At 62.8% G+C, this 18,719-nt stretch overlaps 1 protein-coding gene and 1 non-coding gene across 5 annotated transcripts; one reads left to right on the top strand and one right to left on the bottom strand.

Moving 5' to 3' along the window:
* Positions 1 to 188: 188 nt before the first annotated feature.
* Positions 189 to 18,531, top strand: ATP13A2 (ATPase cation transporting 13A2). 4 transcript variants are annotated; one of them, XM_032863553.1, is made up of 29 exons: positions 189 to 336; positions 6,781 to 6,875; positions 7,002 to 7,184; positions 7,484 to 7,542; positions 7,713 to 7,824; positions 8,098 to 8,174; positions 8,898 to 8,975; positions 9,126 to 9,195; positions 9,906 to 10,040; positions 10,140 to 10,206; positions 10,285 to 10,416; positions 10,941 to 11,096; positions 11,568 to 11,678; positions 11,774 to 11,820; positions 11,910 to 12,098; positions 13,065 to 13,271; positions 13,732 to 13,827; positions 13,905 to 14,064; positions 14,147 to 14,267; positions 14,463 to 14,587; positions 15,354 to 15,514; positions 15,638 to 15,754; positions 15,885 to 15,964; positions 16,167 to 16,319; positions 16,411 to 16,507; positions 17,347 to 17,570; positions 17,670 to 17,821; positions 17,958 to 18,127; positions 18,214 to 18,531. In XM_032863553.1, the coding sequence occupies exons 1-29, from the start codon at positions 327 to 329 to the stop codon at positions 18,346 to 18,348; spliced, it is 3,519 nt and encodes a 1,172-aa protein (XP_032719444.1). In that variant the 5' UTR covers positions 189 to 326; the 3' UTR covers positions 18,349 to 18,531. The 4 variants fall into 4 exon arrangements, with proteins under 4 accessions (XP_032719444.1, XP_032719445.1, XP_032719443.1 ...); XM_032863554.1 differs by having other exon boundaries at positions 8,095 to 8,174; positions 9,933 to 10,040; XM_032863552.1 differs by having other exon boundaries at positions 8,095 to 8,174.
* LOC116871425 lies at positions 6,562 to 6,692 on the bottom strand. Its single transcript, XR_004383395.1, has one exon. It is a non-coding gene; the product is annotated as a small nucleolar RNA SNORA16B/SNORA16A family (small nucleolar RNA).
* Positions 18,532 to 18,719: the final 188 nt, after the last annotated feature.

Below are 18,719 nucleotides of genomic sequence, written 5' to 3'. Positions count from 1 at the left end.
CGCCCGTCTCCAGGGTGTGTCTGTCGCCGGCGGGCGGCGCAGGCGGCTCGGACTACGAGTCCCGGCAGCCCGCGCGCGGGGCGGACGTGGGGCCGCAGTAGGCCGGGCGGGGCTTGGCTGCGCGCACACCCCGACTGCGGCACCTTCCCAGCCGCGCCGGCGGTCGGCTCCAGCAGGTGCCCCGGGCCACCTCGCGCCCCCCGGACTTCCGCCCCACGCTCCAGCCTCCCGCTCCCGCCTCGCGCCCCCGCTGCGGGGCATCGCGACGCCCGGGCCGGGGCCACGGGCCGCAGCGCCAGGGCCGGCGATGAGCGCGAGGAGCCGGCATGAGCGCAGGTGAGTACGCAGCTCGGGCCGCCCGGGCCGCCCGGTACCGGGCGCGGTTCTTGGGCCTCCCGTCGTCGCGACACGCGCCACCCCCACCGCAGGCTCGCGGGTCAGGGGAACAACCCTTGGGGGCATCCCCGCGCTCGTCCCCGTCCCCGCCCCCGTCTGGGGAGTGGGCACGGGGCGTTCCCAGAGAGGACGGGAGCCCCGGGTATGGCGGTGCATGGAACCGGCTCCTCCCCGCCTTCCTGCAGCCCTGGGCGCTGTGCAGGAGGGTGATTGGAGGTCCGCGGGGAAGGGGCGCGGGAAGATGCCCCACGCCCACTGGACTCCTTCCCTCAGTGACAGATGTCCAGGTCCGGGAAGAGCCATGGAGGCCGCTGCATCCGCAGCCTCTGGGAAGTACTCCTCTTGAATGAATGAATGGGGGTTGGAGAAGCCAGGGCTCCCGGATCCCTGAGTCAGAGTGTCCCGGATGCAAATGCCACTCCTGATCTGCCTCAAGCCCCCAGAGGAAGCCTGGCAACACCCAGGTCTGAGGACCACACCCTGCATGTTGCCCAGTCCAGACCCTGTGTCCTGGGCCCACCCTTTTTGGAGTCTAAATCCCACGTGCTGGGAATGGAGCCCGGAGACCTCTCTTCTCCAGGAGGGTCTCATCTCCATGGCAGTCACTCAGACCCCAGACCTCAGCAAAGGGCCCACCAAAGGTTGAGCATCGTCTACAGAGGCAGACCCCTCAGTTCTGCTCTCTCCCTCCCCATCTTCCACCTCTCTCCCCCAACCCAACCCGAAGCTCAGTGTGCACCCTGGTGAGGGAGGGGGGAAAGCTGAGGAGAGAGGGCCTCTGAACTCCAGACCTAAGGCTCAGGTTACTACTCACAGGTTGTTCCTCACCCCCCCCTAGCCTGGCAGAGGAGAGGAGCCTCTGGCTGCAGGGGGAGCACAGGCAAGGGAGGAGGCTGCCCTGCCACCCTGGGCCACTGCCAGGTCAGCTGCAGGAAGCTGGGCTTCCGCAGGAAACAAGAGGTTCTGAGATGGCTTTGACTGCAGCCCCTCCCCTCTGCAAATTGGTGGCATGGCCTCGGGGCTGTGGAGTCAGGGGAGGTTCAAGTCTAGTCTGGACCACCCGCAGCTGTGCGACTGTGGACGTATTAAGATGTGCCTCCTGGTAAATGGGATCCAAATCCATACTTTTCACGGGGTGGCTGTGAGGAAGAACTAGGGAATGTGTTCATTCTGATCCACTCACTTCCAGCTTCTCCGCTTTCCGGCTGTCTGACTCTGGGCCAGGTACTTGAAAGTTCCGGCAGTTTCCCCTGCTGTTGAGAGAGCTGATTACAGCCCCTCCTCCGAGGGTGGCGGGTGATCAGTCCCTGTTACTCAGAAGAGCAGTGCGATTAGTATGAAAAGGATTCTCCTTCCGCATAGCCCGCTCGGCAGCCAGCCTGAGCTGGTGTTCCTGAAAGATCAGACACGGCCCTGACCTTCCTGTGCCATCCCTGGGGACACTGAAATGTGCCTGGAGACAAACCAGCACTTCCTAGTGTTTTGACAGGGGTCATCCCGCAGGAGAGAGAGAGCACTGAGCTTTGACCTTGCCGAGAGATTAGTTTTCCACAGACGTGACATCCTCCTTCAAGCCCCTCTTTTGTCCTTCCTCCCAAGGTGGACTTGGGAGAGCGTGCTCTCTAAGGATGTGAGGGGTGTGTGATAGGCCACAGGACACTCGTCCCAGAGGGAACACTGTTGAGATCGAGGGGGAAGCAAGCAGACGAGGGTGGCACAAGGTGACCTCTGGCAGGGCCCTTCCTGAAGAGGCTCGCCCCCCAGCATCTGGCTTCTGTGAGCAAGGTGTGCAGGCGTGCACACATTGGGCCTCATTCAGTAAATGGTTCCTGAGACCCAGCCACATGCCAGGTACTGTGGGCAGGATGGGGACGCCTGGTCCGGCCCGATGGCATGATGGCTGCTGGTGGGTGCGGCTGAGGCCACACAGACCCTTCCCAGCTGCTAGACAAGTTGGGGGAGCAACTGCTTCTCCAAGACTCAGTCTTCTCACCTGTAAAATGGGATAAATTGCAGGGTGGTTGCAGATTGGCACAACCGAAGCGACCTGCTTCCAGGGGCCCAGCATGCCATTCGGGCTTCTTCCCCATGCCCTGCCCAGCAGCAAGCCGGGGAGAAGCCACCGAGGGGAGCAGGGGCACGGCAGTGGACTTGGACAGGCTGATGGGGACATAGAGGAGAGCCTGAGAAATGGGTCAGAGCCGAGCCACACCTCTGGCAGGGAAGCCGGCAGCTGCCCGTGAAACAGGCCCAGGCCTCAGGAGCATCCGCCTCCCCCAGGGCGGCCGCCGCTCACACCTCCTTGCGTGCCAGCTGCTCAGGGGTCCGCTCCTAGTGAGGGGAAATGGAAACCCAGAAATGTTAAGGCACTTGCCTCCCAAAACACAGCTTGCCTCTAAGAGAACCAGGGGCCCAGCGAGGAAGCCGTTGAGGATGGGCGTGCCGTGGTTAGGAGCGTGGACCTGAGAGCCAGGCTGCCTGGATCCAGATCCTACCACTCTCTGGCTCTGTGGCCCCTGGGCCCCCAGCTTCACCTCTCCCGGCCTCAGTTTCCTAATCTGTACAACACGGATACAGGTAGTACCCTCTTCATAGAGTGTGGGTGAGGAGTAAGTGAGTTGATGTATTGAAGCCCCTGGAACAGTGCCTGGCCTGTGTCAACCCCTTAGAACCCCGAGGTGCTCTTTCCTTTAAGCCATGGAGACCCCCAAGACCAGCCCTCAGGGCCAAAACACAACCCGTCATGCCCTGCTCGTGGAGCGGGTCTCTGGGGCCGGTGGAGGACTCTGGAAGAAAGGACAGCTGGGACTCCACTAGCAACTGGACCACCGCAAGAGACGTCTGTGGCTTTTTGGTGGCAAGGACCTGAGAGTCCAGCTGGCCAGGCTGTGTCACTTGCCCCTCAGGCCTTCTGCTCTCTCCCCCCAGGCCGGGAGCCAGAGCGAGTCACCCCCTCCCAGGCTCCCGCAGCTGGCAGAGGGCCCTCTGCTGTGTGCTGTGTGCAGGCCGCTGTCAGGAAGGGAAGGAAATGCTTCCCTGACAAGCATTCGGGTTCGGGTCTGTGGGAGCCCCAGGGAAGAAGGCTGATCTAGCCTGCCACTCCTGCTACCAGCCAGAGAACCCCGTGGTTGCAGGCTACAGGCTGTGTGTGTGTGTGTGTGTGTGTGTGTGTGTGTGTGTGTGTTTTCCCCAGGGACTGGCCTCTTCCTGGAGCTGGTGGCTCTGTTCTCTGAGTCACCCGAGAGGACTGGGAGGGCCTGGCTGGAGGTGTGGCTTGGGCTGTTGAATCATGAGTTCAGAGAAGTCTGGGGAGGTGAGGCCATGAGCCCTGGTAGCCCACTCTGGCCGTAAAGAGCAGGATCTGGCTCCCAGGTCCTGGCCCCACCATTTACTGGGTGGGGTGGGGGGTCTTTGTCTCTCTGAGCCTCGGTTCCTTCATTTGTAAAATGAGAGAAAGGAGTCCCCCTCCTTGCGTTGCTGGAGGGTTGAATGAGCTAATTCGTCTGGAGGCTGAGAGTGGGTCTTGTCCCTGGGAAGTGCTTAATGGCTGTTGGCAGCTCTGATTACGGTCATTACCGTTGTAATTATGGTCACCATCGTTATGTGGAGATGTGGGGACTGTGGGGGGAGAGCGCAGACTCTGCCTGGTTGATGGGGACAGGAGGCCCCAGTCCTCAGGCATTCCTGGGTGGTGTAGCAGAGGGATGAAACCAACACTGGGGTCCACCTGCCTGGACTTGCATCCTGACTCGACCGTGTCCGTGCTGTGTGAGCTTGGCCAAGTTGCTTAACCTCTCTGAACCTCATTTTCTTCTATAAAAAGGAGATAATAATGGAGTTCATGCGGCAGGGTTAGTATGTTAACCGCATTTAAAAGGGCCAGGAGCAGAGCCTGCTCACAGTGGGCTTTTGGAAGTGTTCTGAACGCTGCGGGGAAGCCCAAGTGTTTGGGAACAGAGCAGCTGAGGGGCTGGGGATGTTGTGACAGTGGCAGTGGCCTGGGACACTCTGGGCTTGTTGGTGGAAACTTTTAGGTCAGGGCTCTGCAGGGCCCTGGCTGGGGAAGGGAAAGGGCAGGAGCTCAGAAATCTGGTGCCTGCCCCCACCTGCCGGGCGCGCCCATCCCTAAGTGAAGCCAGAGGCTCCTGTGAAGCCTGTAGGTGCCCAGCACTGCTGCCGTTGCTCCCAAAGTTCTGGGGATGGGCCCAAGCACCTGCAGGGTGTCTCAGCTCTGCCATAGGGGAGACAGGAGGAAACAGAATTTCTGCAATAGAGCCTCGGTTTTCTGATCTATACAATGGGTGTGATAGGCCTTGCCCGCAGAGGGTTAAGTAAGGAACCCTGGTACGTGCTCAGCTGGGACATAGCGGCTTCTGTCCTCTGCCTACCCCTCCTCTCTGCCCCCCTGCCCCTACACACTGGCTGAGCTCCTCCGTACCCCATCCCACCTTGAGAGTGGGGGCCCCTTTCCTGGCTGCTGTCAAAGGCAGGCCTGACATCTCCTAGGTCCAGACTCGTCTTCTCAGCATCTCCTTGCTGCCAGGATTCTGCTGGGCATCGTAGTTGAACAAGGATAAGCAGCCCTGATCTGTGCCCTCTGGGTGGGGCCCGGATGCAAAAGGGGGCCTCAGAGCTCCCAGGAAGCAGATAGCTGGGTGTGTGAGGGCTGTGGAAGCTCAGGGCACTCACCAGGCCCTGTCCACCCACACCCACACCGAGCCAGGGATAACCAGACACACAAGGGAACAAGACACTGTGAGCGAACCCCAGAACAGTCAGATAACAGACCCGTGAAGCCTTGAGCCATTGGGTCTATCAGAGCAGCTTATAAAGTTGCAGTGTGTTTGTTTGTTTTTTTTTATTTCATTTATATTTGAGAAAGAGAGCAAGCGAGAGCCCTGGAGCACAAGCAGGGGGAGGGGCACAGAAGCAGACTCCCGGCTGAGCAGGGATCTCCGCTTTCCCAGGATCAGGACCTGAGCCAAAGGCAGATGCTTAACCTCCTGAGCCACCCAGGCGCCCCCTAGCGATGCTTTTCTTCTTTTTTACTTCAAGTCTTTCCTTGGTCCTGTCAGCATTAGCAGAAATACAGAGGTCGTGGTTTTCCATCTAAAATATCCTGTGGTGGCGCACCTGGGTGGCTCAGTGGGTTAAGCCTCGGCCTTCAGCTCAGGTCATGATCTCAGGGTCCTGGGATCGAGCCCCGCATCGGGCGCTCTGCTCAACGGGGAGGCTGTTCCCCTCCCCCCTGCCTGCCTCCTCGCTGCCTACTTGTGATTTCTCTCTCTGTCAAATAAATAAATACAATCTTTTAAAAATAATTAAAATAAAATAAAATAACCTGTGGTCTTCCCGCTTGCCTCATTCCCATAGTGTTCCTCTCCCAAGTGTAAGCCCATAATCATAGGTGAAGACCGCTTTCCTGGCCATGACCTCATTCTAAAGCCCAGCTCCAGCAGCAAGCTGGGGTCTTCAGTCTTCAGAATCAGGCACTGCCAGGAAACATGGGGGCAGCGAGGTCCCAAGGTGGTTGTGTCCCATCGCGGCCGTGACCCCAGGATCCTCACTCAACCAGAAAGTGCCACTTTGGTTCCTGCCAGAACCTTTGTCTCACCCAGCTGCAAATACCACTGTCTTGAATAGTCTTATAGTCCCTTTCCTGCGCTCTTCTGCATCAAAGGTTTGACTGCCTTTGGTCCTGGGACCGACACCTGCAGCTTTTCAGGGCAAGGACCCAAAACACTGCAAAGACCTGTGCCATGTGCCGCTGCATTTTTCCAGTTCGCGTGTCCAACCCGCTCCCATCTGCCCCTCAGTGCTGGTCCTTGGTCTCAGCAGGCTACTTCTCAAAAGCTCTGCTCTGATAACTGTAGGCAAGACCCCATCAATGGAACATTTCTGCTGGTTTCTGGGAACATGCCAGGTTTTTTTGTTTGAGAGAGAAAGAGAGAGTGCGGTGGGTGGGGAGGGCAGAGGGAGAGAGAGTCCCAAGCAGGTTCCACACCCAGCACAGAGCCCGATCCAGGGCTTGATGCCACGACCCTGAGATCGTGACCTGAGCCAAAATGGAGAATTGAATGCTCAGTCAGCCGAGCCACCCAGGCGCCCTGCGTGTCAGTTTTAAGAAAGCGCTCTCTCCAAGCCTGAGAAATGGCAGGCGGTGGGGACTGTGTTTTCCCCAAATGTTACAGGTCAGATATAGCAAGCAGGACAGCAAACGTCCAAAACAGTCCCTCCGGCTCCTTCTTGACCACCGCTGCTGTGCGGAAGCCACCGCAACTTTGATAGGGGCCACAAAATGACGATGCTGATGCTAATTTTGTTTGAAGACATGAGAGAGGGAAGAGCGCCCCCCACCATGACCTCTCTCCTTTGTGCCCACAGACAGCAGCCCTCTCGTGGGCAGCACGCCCGCCGGCTATGGGACCCTGACGATAGAGACATCTGTAGATCCCCTCAGCTCCTCAGTTTCATCCGTGGTAGGTGGGCCCGGAGCCCCTGCACCCCCTGGGCCCCGCCCCCCCACCTGGCCCCGCCCCACTCTTCCTCCCAGCCCTTGCCCTGCCCCGCCCCGCCCCTACAGGGCCTGTCTGTCGCCCCCACAGAGGCTCAGCGGCTACTGTGGCAGTCCATGGAGGGTCATAGGCTATCACATCGTCGTCTGGATGATGGCGGGGATCCCTTTGCTGCTCTTCCGCTGGAAGCCGGTGTGGGGGGTGCGGCTGCGGCTCCGGCCCTGCAACCTGGCCCGCGCAGAAACACTCGTCATCGAAATAAGAGACAAAGAGGTGAGGCGGCCTCGTGCTGGAGAGGGTGGTGCTGGGGCAGGGTCGGACAGGGTGGGGGTGCCGGAGGATCAGGCGTGGAGTCGCAGCCCCATCTGCCCACTGACTTTCTGTGGGACCTCACGCAGGCTGTCATCTCTGGAGCTCCGCTTTCCCATCTGAGCAGTGGGCAGAAGGGGAAGAGGGTGGCTCCTAAGGGGGTCACCTGTGTCCTTGATCCCTGGCAGGGGCCACCAGGTGGCGGGGTGGGACCTGGGAGGCAAGAAGTCTCCCCTAGTAGCAAGTCCAAACGTCTGTTCCAGGATAATTCGTGGCAGCTGTACACTGTGCAGGTGCAGACTGAGGCCGTCAGCGAGGGCAGGTGAGATAGCCCCGTCACCCCTCCCAGAAGCCCCCGCTCGCCCCTGTCCACAAGCCTCCGAACAAAGGCAGCAGTGCCTCCCACCCCGGGGCAGGGGCTGAGGCTCCGTGGGGTGGGGAGGTGCTGGATCAGCTTCCAGACCTCCCCAAGCTTCCCCGCACTCCTCCCAGCCTGGAGCTGCCTGCACAGGGCCCGGAGGACGGCCGGAGCCAGGCAGCGGTGGGGACAGTACCAGAGGGTGCGTGGAAGGACACTGCCCAGTTCTGCAGGAGCGAAGAGGCAGTGAGTGGACAGCTGGGTTCTGGACAAGTCCTTAACCCTCCCTGGGCCTCAGTTTCATGCTCTGTACAATGGGAGGGTGGGACGCCACATTCCCTGGGCACCTCCAATTCCATTGTCCCCAATGTCCCCAGTGTCCAGGATGCTCAGCCGACCACCTTAACACACCCAAACCTCCTGGCCTCTTTCCTGTGACTCTGGCCTCTTCCCCTGCTCTGCCCCCACCCCCGCTCCTCCTGCAGCTGCCCCCAGCCTCCTCTCTCTCCTGCCCAGCAGGGGACACTGCGGTACTACCTCTTCCGAGGGCAGCGCTACGTCTGGATCGAGAGGCAGCAGGCCTTCTGCCAAGTCAGGTAGGGGTCAAGGCCGTGGCCTGGCGTGAGCGCCCCGCTCAGCCATGCCCCTGGGATGCGAGCCAGTCACTGAGCCTCCCCAGGCCCCGGGGTCTTTGTCTGTAACCTGGGCATAGAGAGAATCCCTGCCTCCTCGGGCTTTTTTGAGGGGGAAGCACGTAAGCTTCGCCCAAAGTTTGGCTCAGCCTCAGGCCGAGGTGGAAACGCTGACTTAGACCTCAGGCTCTGGGCTCGGACTGCCCGTCTCGGGGCTCGTCCCTGCTCTGCCGCCTCCCAAGTGCTTCGTAGACGGAGCTGCATCTGCACAGGTGGGTGACAAGGGGACGTGGGGATGCACCAGCCACGTGCTTTGTGTGGCTTCTCACCCCCGGAGCCCTATGTGGCAGGTGCTTTTACCACCCCCACACTGCAGGCGAGGCAGCAGGCACAGAGAGGTTAAGTCACCTCCAGAAGCATCGTCATTGGAAAGAGTCCCCCCGTCACTCAGTAACAGCGATTCTTGTCACTCTTCGTTATTCTTATCCTCGCTCGGTGTTCTGCGGCGAGGTGGTTTGGGGCCCGATCAGAGGGGCAGGAGAAGGTTAAGCCCAGAGTCAGTGAGGGACTTGCCCCCCCACCCCGGGCCAGGAGCTCAGTGGCCCAGAAGGGGCCTGGAGCCCCGAGTCCCATGGGGCAGGGAGGCAGCGTCGCCCACACGAGTTACCCGCCACCCCCCACCCCCAGCCTGCTGGACCGCGGCCGCACCTGCAACGACGTCCACCGTTCCTGCTCCGGCCTCAGCCTCCAGGACCAAACCGTGAGGTGGGCACCGCCCTGCACACGTGGTCTTCCGGTCCCCTGCCTTCTCCGGGCCTCAGTTTCCCGGGCGGTAAGATGAGGAGCTCTGTCGCCCTTGGAGGGTCCAGCTGCCGCTGCGCCCTCCATCTCTTCGCCCGGCCGCTTCTCTTACAGGAAGACCATATACGGCCCCAACGTGATCAGTGTGCCAGTCAAGTCCTATCCCCAGCTGCTGGTGGACGAGGTAGGGCTGGCCCTGGGCCTCGCCCCAGCTCTGGCCTGGCTTGGCTGTGTGACCTTGGCCGGGGGCTTGCTGTCTTAGGGTCACTTGATAGGGACTCTCCCCTCCTCCACAAGGGAGAGTCACCTCACACCCAGCCCCGTCTACCCAGCCCAAGGGATTGGAGGCTGGGGTCCGGGCTGGGGCTGGGAGTGGAGGCCGGGAGGCCAGGCCACAGAGCCCGGGCCGTGCTGCCCCTGAGCCACCTTGACCCTCTGGCAGCCACACGAGTAGGGGCACTCAGTTCACATGCTAAGATCCCAAGCTTCAGAGGGGTGATGTGGCCTAGGGGACAGAGAGGAGCCAGTGATGCAGACACCCTAGAAGACACTGAGCGTCCCAGCGCTCTGAGCCAGAGGCAGACCCCCACGAGAGGGAGACTGGCTCCTGGAGTCAGGCCTGATGGGAACCCCAGGCAGTCCCTGGGGAGCTGTGTGGCTCGGGGCCAGTGACTGGAGCAGCCTTCTTTGCCTCAGTGCTCTCATTTGCAAAATAGAGCTTGGAATTGTCATCACCACTGGATGAACTTTAGAGGACGGGCTTAGCGGGGGCCTGGCATCTACATGCCTGCGTCCTCTTCAGATCCAAGAAGGCGGAGGCTCCAGGGATGTCTGGAGGGGCTTAGCCACCCCGGGGACACGGGCCCTGATGCTGCCTCCCCGCCCCTCCCCCAGGCACTGAACCCCTACTATGGATTCCAGGCCTTCAGCATCGGGCTGTGGCTGGCCGACCGCTACTACTCGTACGCCCTGTGCATCTTCCTCATCTCCACCGCGTCCATCTGCCTGGCGATCTACAAGACCAGAAAGGTGGGTGGGGGTGGGTGGGAGTGGGGCGGGGGGCGGGGCGGGTGGGCCCCCCACGGGGCCCCCGCCTGCCACTCCCTACGTGCCCCCCTTTGCCCACAGCAAAGCCAGACTCTGAGGGACATGGTGCAGCTGTCAGCGCGGGTGTGTGTGTGCCGGCCCGGGGGAGGTAAGAGCACGGGAGGGGGGGCTCGAGGAGGTGGCGGGGGCTACCCTGGGCCGTGCTGAGGCCCCCGCTTGCCTGCAGAGAAGGAATGGGTGGACTGCAGCGAGCTGGTGCCCGGAGACTGCCTGGTGCTGCCCCAGGAAGGCGGGCTGGTGCCCTGTGACGCGGCCCTGGTGGCCGGCGAGTGCGTGGTCAACGAGAGCGCTCTGACAGGTCAGCGGCCCGCCGCCTCCCCGCTCCCGCCCCTGCCACCAGGCCCCCGGCCTCACAGCAGCACTTTGAGGTTTTTCTTCCCCTTTTGCTCTCCTGAGTTGCTGGTCCTACACCCCTCAGGTGCCCGGGCTTCCGAGAGCTTGAGCGCCCCTGCCCCTGCCCTTGCCCCTGCCCCTGCCCCTGCCCCTGGTGTGTTGCTTTGAGTTATAAAAATAATACGGCTTGTTATAAAATAATCCCAACAGAGTGAGAATGTCTTCTCCACGCCCTCTCCCCCGGCTGGGTACAGGGGTGCGCACCCACACTGTCGGGCTCCCCCGGTACCCGGCTGGCACACCTCTTTCCGCATTGTCTGGCTGTGTCTTTATGTCCTTTGCCCTGAGCCTCAGTATCCCTCTCTGTAAAATGGGGGCAGTGACTTCCGCACGTATGGTTACAAGAGTCAAGTGTGCTTAACCCTTGTCTGGGTGGTAGGGAGGGGCGCGTGGAGGCCCCTCACGGGCTTCCTACCGCATCCCTCCCAGGGGAGAGCGTCCCAGTACTAAAGACAGCCCTGCCGGAGGGACCCGTGCCCTACTGCCCAGAGACCCACCGGCGGCACACGCTCTTCTGTGGGACCCTCGTCCTGCAGGCACGGGCGTTCATCGGACCCCATGTCCTGGCAGTGGTGACTCGAACAGGTGGGAGTCAGGGAAGCAGGGAGGGATGCCAGGCTCACCACCCTGGGCAGGGCCGGAGAGTCCCACCCCCCAGCTTGGGGTTGGCCAGACGACGTGGTCAGGGATGTGACCAGCAAGTGGGAGCCCAGCCCTTAGGACAGGAGTAGCCCTATACGACTCTGAGAGGTTCTTGTCATGTGGGGATGGGACCTAGTGTCCCCCAGTCTGAGTGTTTCAGCAGAAGCCACATACCTGGATTTTAAGTGAAACCGCCCACTTTATAGATGGTGTCCACTCATTCCGTTTTCACTAAACCCTGTGAGGGCTGGGCAAGGTGTGTGGGCCATCACGAGTCACCCCAACCTGGATGATTTCTCATCCCAGGAGCAGTGTCTCACAGCCCCCGGGTGTGGTGGGGTAGGGCAGGGGCTGCTGGGAGGACCTCCCCTGACCCTTGCCCTCCCCACTCCACCCCTTCCCGGCTCCTCCCAGGGTTCTGCACAGCAAAAGGAGGTCTGGTGAGCTCCATCTTGCACCCCCGGCCCATCAACTTCAAGTTCTACAAACACAGCATGAAGTTCGTAGCTGCCCTCTCAGTCCTGGGTGAGCCGGGGGGGCCCCCCTGTACTCCCTTGGCTGGCCCCAACCCCCAAATCCCTGCCCCCAAATCGGACTGATGTTCCCTGCTGTCTCCCCAGCTCTCCTCGGCACCATCTACAGCATCTTCATCCTCCACCGCAACCGGGTGAGCCTCGGGGCCCCGGGGAGGGGCGGGGACTGCCAGTGGGGACCTGGGCCGACCTGGCCCTTGGTGCTCACCGTGCCTCCTGCCAGATGCCGCTGAATGAGATCGTGATCCGGGCTCTGGACCTGGTGACGGTGGTGGTGCCCCCCGCCCTGCCGGCCGCCATGACCGTGTGCACACTCTACGCCCAGAGCCGGCTCCGGAGTCAGGGCATCTTCTGTATCCACCCGCTGCGCATCAACCTGGGGGGCAAGCTCCAGCTGGTGTGTTTTGACAAGGTGGGGGCCGCAGGGCGGGGGCCACGGACTCTACCACGACCAGGTCCCTACACCTGTATACCTCAGTTGGCAGCCTTGACCGAGGGCCAGCTCCGTGCCACACACATCCTGTCCTGGGGAGGAAATGCTCAGAGACCCCACCCCCTGCCCTCTCCCACGCATGTCCGGCTCAGGTTCTGGCAGACAAAACCCAGACCGTCTGAGGTCATTTAGTCGCTCTCTGGGGCTTCTCTCATCACTGAGACCCAGCAGAGACCCCCAGGGTGATGTCCCCCCACCAGAATGAGTGACTTGTGGGGCACAGGGAGCTACAGGTGGTGATGGGTTTGGGGAAGAAAGTGAACAGGGTCATGTGAGAGGGGGGTACTGTGGGGGTCACTCCCTTCAGGACATGGCATCTAGGAAGGCTCCTTGTGACCTCGGGGCAGGGGTAGGGGGCTGTTCCTGGAGACATGAGGCAGGGGAGGCAGGGGCTGGGGAGCAGTCAGCCTGGCTCCTTGGAGGAACAGACCTGGGGCACGGCGAGCAGCGGGTAAGGAGCCAGGCCGAGGCAGCTGGGACCCTGGCCAGGCAGAGGCTGGTGAGCCCCGTTGAGGAGTTCGGACCTTAATGATTCTGAGGGCACTGGGGGCCACAGGGAGTTTTGAAACAGTGTGGCCAGGCCTCCTTCCTGGCTTCCCATCAAACAAGTGATGGAGGGGGTAACAGAGTGGTGGTCATGGGTGGGAGCCCAGAGCAGGGGCCTCCTGACCCTGCTGTAGTGGGCAGAAGACTTCCTGGAGGCAGTGGTGCCAGACAGGAGGCGGGGGTTGGGGAGGGCCACCCTGGCAGAGAGACCGCTTCTGGCTCCTGCACAGGCTCCCAGGCTTCCCACGGCCCCCACCTGGCCTGGGGTGGGGGCGCCCCACGCAGGCACACACAGCTCCTCCCGGGACTCCTCACTGGCCCGTCCCTTGCCCCCTGCAGACGGGCACCCTCACGGAGGACGGCTTGGATGTGATGGGTGTGGTGCCCCTGAAAGGGCAGGCGTTCCTGCCTCTGGTGCCAGAGCCCCGCCGCCTGCCCATGGGGCCCCTGCTCCGAGCGTTGGCCACCTGCCATGCCCTCAGCCGGCTCCAGGACACCCCCGTGGGCGACCCCATGGACCTCAAGATGGTGGAATCGACTGGCTGGGTGAGGAGGCCAAGCAGGTCAGCCCCCGGCTCTGGGCAGCTGGGCTCTCACTGGCCCCGCCTGGTCTTCATGCCAGGACGTTGGGTGGCATCATTGTGCCACCATCATTAACAACAATGGCCCGGGTCACGTGGGAGCCCCCACTTGGTGCCAGCGCTCTGCGGCGCAGGCCTTGGCTCGCGCTCCCCTGGAGCCCTAGAGGGAAGCTTCCAAACCTGCCCCAGAGGGAGGAAGCGGAGGCTGAGGGAGAGTCGGAGTAACTTGTCCAAGGTCCCCCTGCAGCTTGTGAGCGGCAAAGCCAGGGTTTGAACTGGGGTCCTTCCGACTCCACAGCCCGTGACTTCCGCTCTCCCACAAAGGAAGGCTTCCAGGAGGCTAACTTGAGTCTCCCGCCGCCTCCCTCTGTGGGCCCAGCCACTGCCACCCTGGCGGAGGCCAACCTTCCCTGCCTGCCTCCCAGGTCCTGGAGGAGGGGCCGGCTGCCGACTCGGCCTTTGGGACGCAAGTCTTGGCGGTGATGAGACCCCCACTCCAGGAGCCCCAGCTGCAGGGCGTGGTGAGTCATGGTGGGGTGTGGGGTGGGAGGGGCGGGCTCCCTGCGCCGGCCCTTCAGCTGTCCCCCCGTCTCTGCAGGAGGAGCCCCCAGTACCCGTCAGCATCCTCAGCCGCTTCCCCTTCTCGTCAGCTCTGCAGCGCATGAACGTGGTGGTGGCGTGGCCGGGAGCCGCGCAGCCCGAGGCCTACGTCAAGGGCTCCCCTGAGCTGGTGGCAGGCCTCTGCAAGCCCGAGACAGGTGAAGGGGGCAGGCCGCCGCGGCCCAGAACGGGGTGAGCCCCCAGCTCCTTGTCCCGGTGACACCTGCCTCTCCCTGGCAGTGCCCCCGGACTTCGCCCAGAGGCTGCAGAGCTACACGGCCGCTGGTTACCGCGTGGTGGCCCTCGCCAGCAAGCCGCTGCCCGTGGCACCCAGCCTGGAGGCTGCTCAGCAGCTGACGAGGTGGGCTGTCCCCCGCCCCCCGGGGACTGGGCCTCTGGCCCTGGTGCGGCCGGAGCAGGGGGGGCCTCTCTGCTAGGAGCCCCCAGGGTGGCGGGGGACAAGGGCAGGGTGTTAGGGGAGAGAGCCTTGCCCAGAGGCGGGGACAGGGTCCTGAGCCACCCTGTGACCTCTGACCTGGGTCCGCCCACCCTCCAGGGACACCTTGGAGCGGGAGCTGAGCCTCCTGGGGCTGCTGGTCATGAGGAACCTGCTGAAGCCACAGACCACAGCAGTCATCCAGGCTCTGCGGAGGACCCGCATCCGTACCGTCATGGTGACAGGTGCCTGTGGGCCACAGGCTGGCTTGGGAGGGCGGCATTCCCCTCCACCATCATGGACAGAGGCACCCCTTCTTTTCGGATCCCTGCCTCAGGCCAGGTCCTTTCCAGATGTCTCATGGGTCTTCACGGGATCCCTCCCAAGTGGCCCTTGTCCCTCCGCTTGATAGATAAGGACGGTGAGGCCCCGGGGAGTAGAATGGCCTCTAGGTACCCCCCCAACCCCTGCCTTCATCCTCCCTGTGCACCCCCCCAACCCCAACACCAACACATACACACACCCACACCCCCCCCCCATGCAAAGCAGCCGGGGGCCCAGCCTCTTGCCTGTGATGACGTGGCTTCTCTGGGTTCCAGTGCCCCCTGTAGGAAATGGGGGGGAATTATGTCACCCTGGAAAGTGGTGACAGTTTTATGGAGCAAGAAAAAGATTCTAGCTAGGGTGACACTGAGGTGCCTGGTAGGTCTGTGTCTTTCTCCTTGTCCTCCCCACTCTTGAGTGCATGCACACACTTTCCAGAAAGTCTTGCAGCACTAAGTAGGATATGTGGGTCATTAGCCCTGATCTCCACTTTCTCCTAAGTCCTTCAATGCCTGGTTTTAGAGGTGATGAAGGTGGGTTCAGAACCATTGATGAACCTGCCTGAGCTCACCCAGCCGGTCATGGCAGACAGCGTGTCTGGCCTCACTTTTCCCATCCGTAAGTGTCAGGGTGAGGACGGCCCTCCCGGACAGCAGTTGGGCCCTGACCTTGCCCCCACGCTCCTAGGGGACAACCTGCAGACAGCAGTCACGGTGGCCCAGGGCTGCGGCATGGTGGGCCCCCAGGAGCATCTGGTCATCATCCATGCCACCCCCCCTGAGCGAGGCCAGCCTGCCTCCCTCGAGCTCCTGCCGTTGGAATCCTCCGCAGCTGTGAACGGGGCTAAGGTGAGGCCAAGCCGGGGTTCCAGCCACACACCCCACCGACGACCCTGCCCTGTGCTACCTGACCCCGGCCCCAGTGCTCTGGTGTGGGCAGGGGAAGCTGAGCTGAGCTTCCTGGGCCCCCAGGATCCTGATCAGGCCACCAACTACACCGTGGAGCCGGACCCCCGATCCAGCCACCTGGCCCTCAGCGGGTCCACCTTTGGTGTCCTTATGAAGCATTTCCCCAAGCTGCTGCCCAAGGTAGGGCTGCCCCCTGCCGCCGGCCGAGCACCCCTGGTCGTCCTAAGCCTCCCCGTGTCCCGCCCCCTCCTCACAGCTCCCACCCCCACGTGGCAGCTGCCTCAGCCTCTCCCTCCTCCCGTGCTCTCAGGTCCTGGTCCAGGGCACGGTCTTTGCCCGCATGGCTCCGGAGCAGAAGACGGAGCTGGTGTGTGAGCTCCAGAAACTCCAGTGCGTACCAGTAGGTGGGAGGGTGGGCTAGCGGGCCCAGCTGGGGGGATAGGGGTGGGGGTGGGGGTGCGCGAGCCCCCATGTCCCACCGCAGGCTTCAGGAGTCATCGTCACCCTCAGGAGAACCCCAGCAGGTTCTCCCGGGGCCCCTGCGACGTTCCGGGCACGAGGCGGGCTCCAGACAGGCCCCCCCTCTGTGCAGGTACTGCGTGGGCATGTGCGGGGACGGTGCCAACGACTGCGGGGCCCTGAAGGCGGCGGACGTGGGCATCTCGCTGTCCCAGGCTGAGGCCTCGGTAGTCTCGCCCTTCACCTCGAGCATGGCCAGCATTGAGTGTGTGCCCATGGTCATCAGGTGAGGTGGGCAGGGGCCGGCGGGGGGGTGGGGGTGCCCTCGGGGCCCGTCAGCCAGCCTGGGCCCGCTAACACCCCAACCCTGCACCCAGGGAAGGCCGGTGTTCCCTCGACACCTCGTTCAGCGTCTTCAAGTACATGGCTCTGTACAGCCTGACCCAGTTCATCTCCGTCCTGATCCTCTACACGGTGAGTGGGGCAGAGCCCGCTGCCTGGAGCAGGCCCAGAGACGGGACACTCAGCCCTGTGCCTAGGAGCCCAGCAGCTTCTGGAATGGATGGTGTGGCCCCAGATCCCACTCTGCCACGTTCTGGCTGCGTGACTTGGACAATTCCTGAGCCTTGGGTGGTGGCACAGAGTAGGTCCTCAGAAACAGGGACAGCTCTCCTATGCTAACGTGTCATCCCTGTCCTCAGGAGCTCTTGTCTGCGGGGGAGACCGAGACAGAGCCCAAGCAGGGACGGAGGCAGGAGTTGGACAGAGCCAGGGCCGCTGCTCCTATCCCACTGTTCATCGGTTTCCCCACTTGCCCTGGTCCAGACTTGGTCATGCCCATCACGCCTACTCAGAGAGTATCTCCCCAGCTTTGCTCTGAGCGCACGTGGCTTGGCCCCACGGAAAGTAGGCGACATGGGGGGGTGGGGGGCAATGCAGATCTCCAGCTGGCTGGCATCTGTCCCTGCCTCCACCAAGAACTGTGTCCTCTGGTGACCAGAGGCCCCGCAAGGCAGAGCCTGAGCACCCCTCCCACTGGGAGCTTCCTGTGGACAGGAAGAACTGACCCCATTAGGTTTAGGTGTCTGAAAAGTCAGCAAGAATGCCTTCTCCCTTGTGCTGGAAGGGGGCTCCCTGAAGGCAGCATGGGGTCTCCCCCATCAGACTCAGATTTCCCCAGAAGCAGGAGGGTGCTGCCCATCCCGCCCCCGGTTGGGCTGCTGGGCAGGAATCCGGCCTTCCCCATCAGACTCCCGAGGGCAGGGCCAGTGCCTCCCTGCCATCTTCCCGTGCCCTCCCTCCCCTGCCGGCAGATCAACACCAACCTGGGGGATGTGCAGTTCCTGGCCATCGACCTGGTCATCACCACCACGGTGGCCGTGCTCATGAGCCGCACGGGGCCGGCGCTGGCGCTGGGGCAGGCGCGGCCACCCGGAGCCCTGCTCAGCATCCCTGTGCTAAGCAGCTTGCTGCTGCAGGTGGCCCTGGTGGCCGGCGTGCAGCTGGGGGGCTACTTCCTGACCGTGGCCCAACCCTGGTGAGTAGGGAGCCCGGCTCCCAGATCCCCCGCCCCCCGCCCCATCCCCTGCGCATGCTCTCCCTGAGCCCCCATCTTCGCACTGTCCCCCCCACCCAGGTTTGTGCCTCTGAACCAGACCGTGCCCGCGCCAGACAATCTGCCCAACTACGAGAACACAGTGGTCTTCTCTCTGTCCAGCTTCCAGTACCTCATCCTGGCTGCAGCCGTGTCCAAGGGGGCGCCCTTCCGCCGGCCGCTCTACACCAACGGTGCCACCGCGAGGCCGGGCCGGTGTGGGTGGGGGAGGGACGGGCTGCAGTGGCCTGCGGTGGGGGGACTCTCCCCTCCGGACATGCGTGGGAGGGGGCAAGGGCCCCCCAGCCTGATGTGCACCCTCACCCCCAGTGCCCTTCCTGGTGGCCCTGGCGCTCTTGGCCTCCATCCTGGTGGGCCTCCTCCTGGTCCCTGGCCTCCTGCAAGGTCCGCTGGCGCTGAGGAACATCGCCGACACCTGCTTCAAGCTGCTGCTGCTGGGCCTGGTGGCCTTTAACTTCGTGGGGGCCTTCATGCTGGAGGTGGGGCTCACCCTGGGTTGGGAAAGGAGGGGGGTTTCGGGGGGTGGGCCACAGCCGCCCCCCTGCACCCTTGATGTTGTCCGCAGAGCGTGCTGGACCAGTGCCTCCCGGCCTGCCTGCGGCGGCTCCGGCCCAAAAGGGTCTCAAAGAAGCGTTTCAAGCAGCTGGAGCGGGAGCTGGCCGAGCAGCCCTGGCCGCCGCCCGCCAGGCCGGTGAGGTAGTGCAGGCCTCTCGGCCCCCGGACACTGGACTTCCCTGCCTCTGAGCCACCACCCGGGATGCATCTCCAGAGACGCCCCCGCCGTCGCTCCCGCGGCCCGGAGGTTGGCAGACGTCATCCTCCTGCCCTGAGTCTGCCCGGCCCAGCCTGCCCTGCCATCCGCTGGGGAAATGCTGTTGTTGTCCCCCACTTCAGACGTCCCGTGTAGAGACGACAGCCACCAGCCCCCCTCGGGGCCGCTGTCGGTGTAGCAAATAAAAGTCAAAATATTTTCCTGGTGCAGCCTGTCTCCCACGTCATGTCTGGTGCGGGGCGGGGGGCCGGTGCATGTCTGCTCCCGGCACCCCTGACTTTTCAGATCATTTTGGGCAA

This window comes from Lontra canadensis, unplaced genomic scaffold, assembly GCF_010015895.1.
Source record: "Lontra canadensis isolate GAN:19392208 unplaced genomic scaffold, GSC_riverotter_1.0 scaffold25, whole genome shotgun sequence".
Taxonomy (NCBI): Eukaryota; Metazoa; Chordata; class Mammalia; order Carnivora; family Mustelidae; genus Lontra; species Lontra canadensis.
The sequence above is the reverse complement of the archived record's forward strand: the minus strand, read 5'-3'. Positions and strand labels throughout refer to the sequence as shown.

Bases quoted from the DNA above. Each gene is read 5' to 3' on its own strand.
- ATP13A2 (XM_032863552.1), top strand. The intron at 10,417-10,940 runs GTCAGCGGCCCG...CATCCCTCCCAG, and splicing joins CAACGAGAGCGCTCTGACAG to GGGAGAGCGTCCCAGTACTA. The intron at 18,128-18,213 runs GTGGGGCTCACC...TGTTGTCCGCAG, and splicing joins TGGGGGCCTTCATGCTGGAG to AGCGTGCTGGACCAGTGCCT.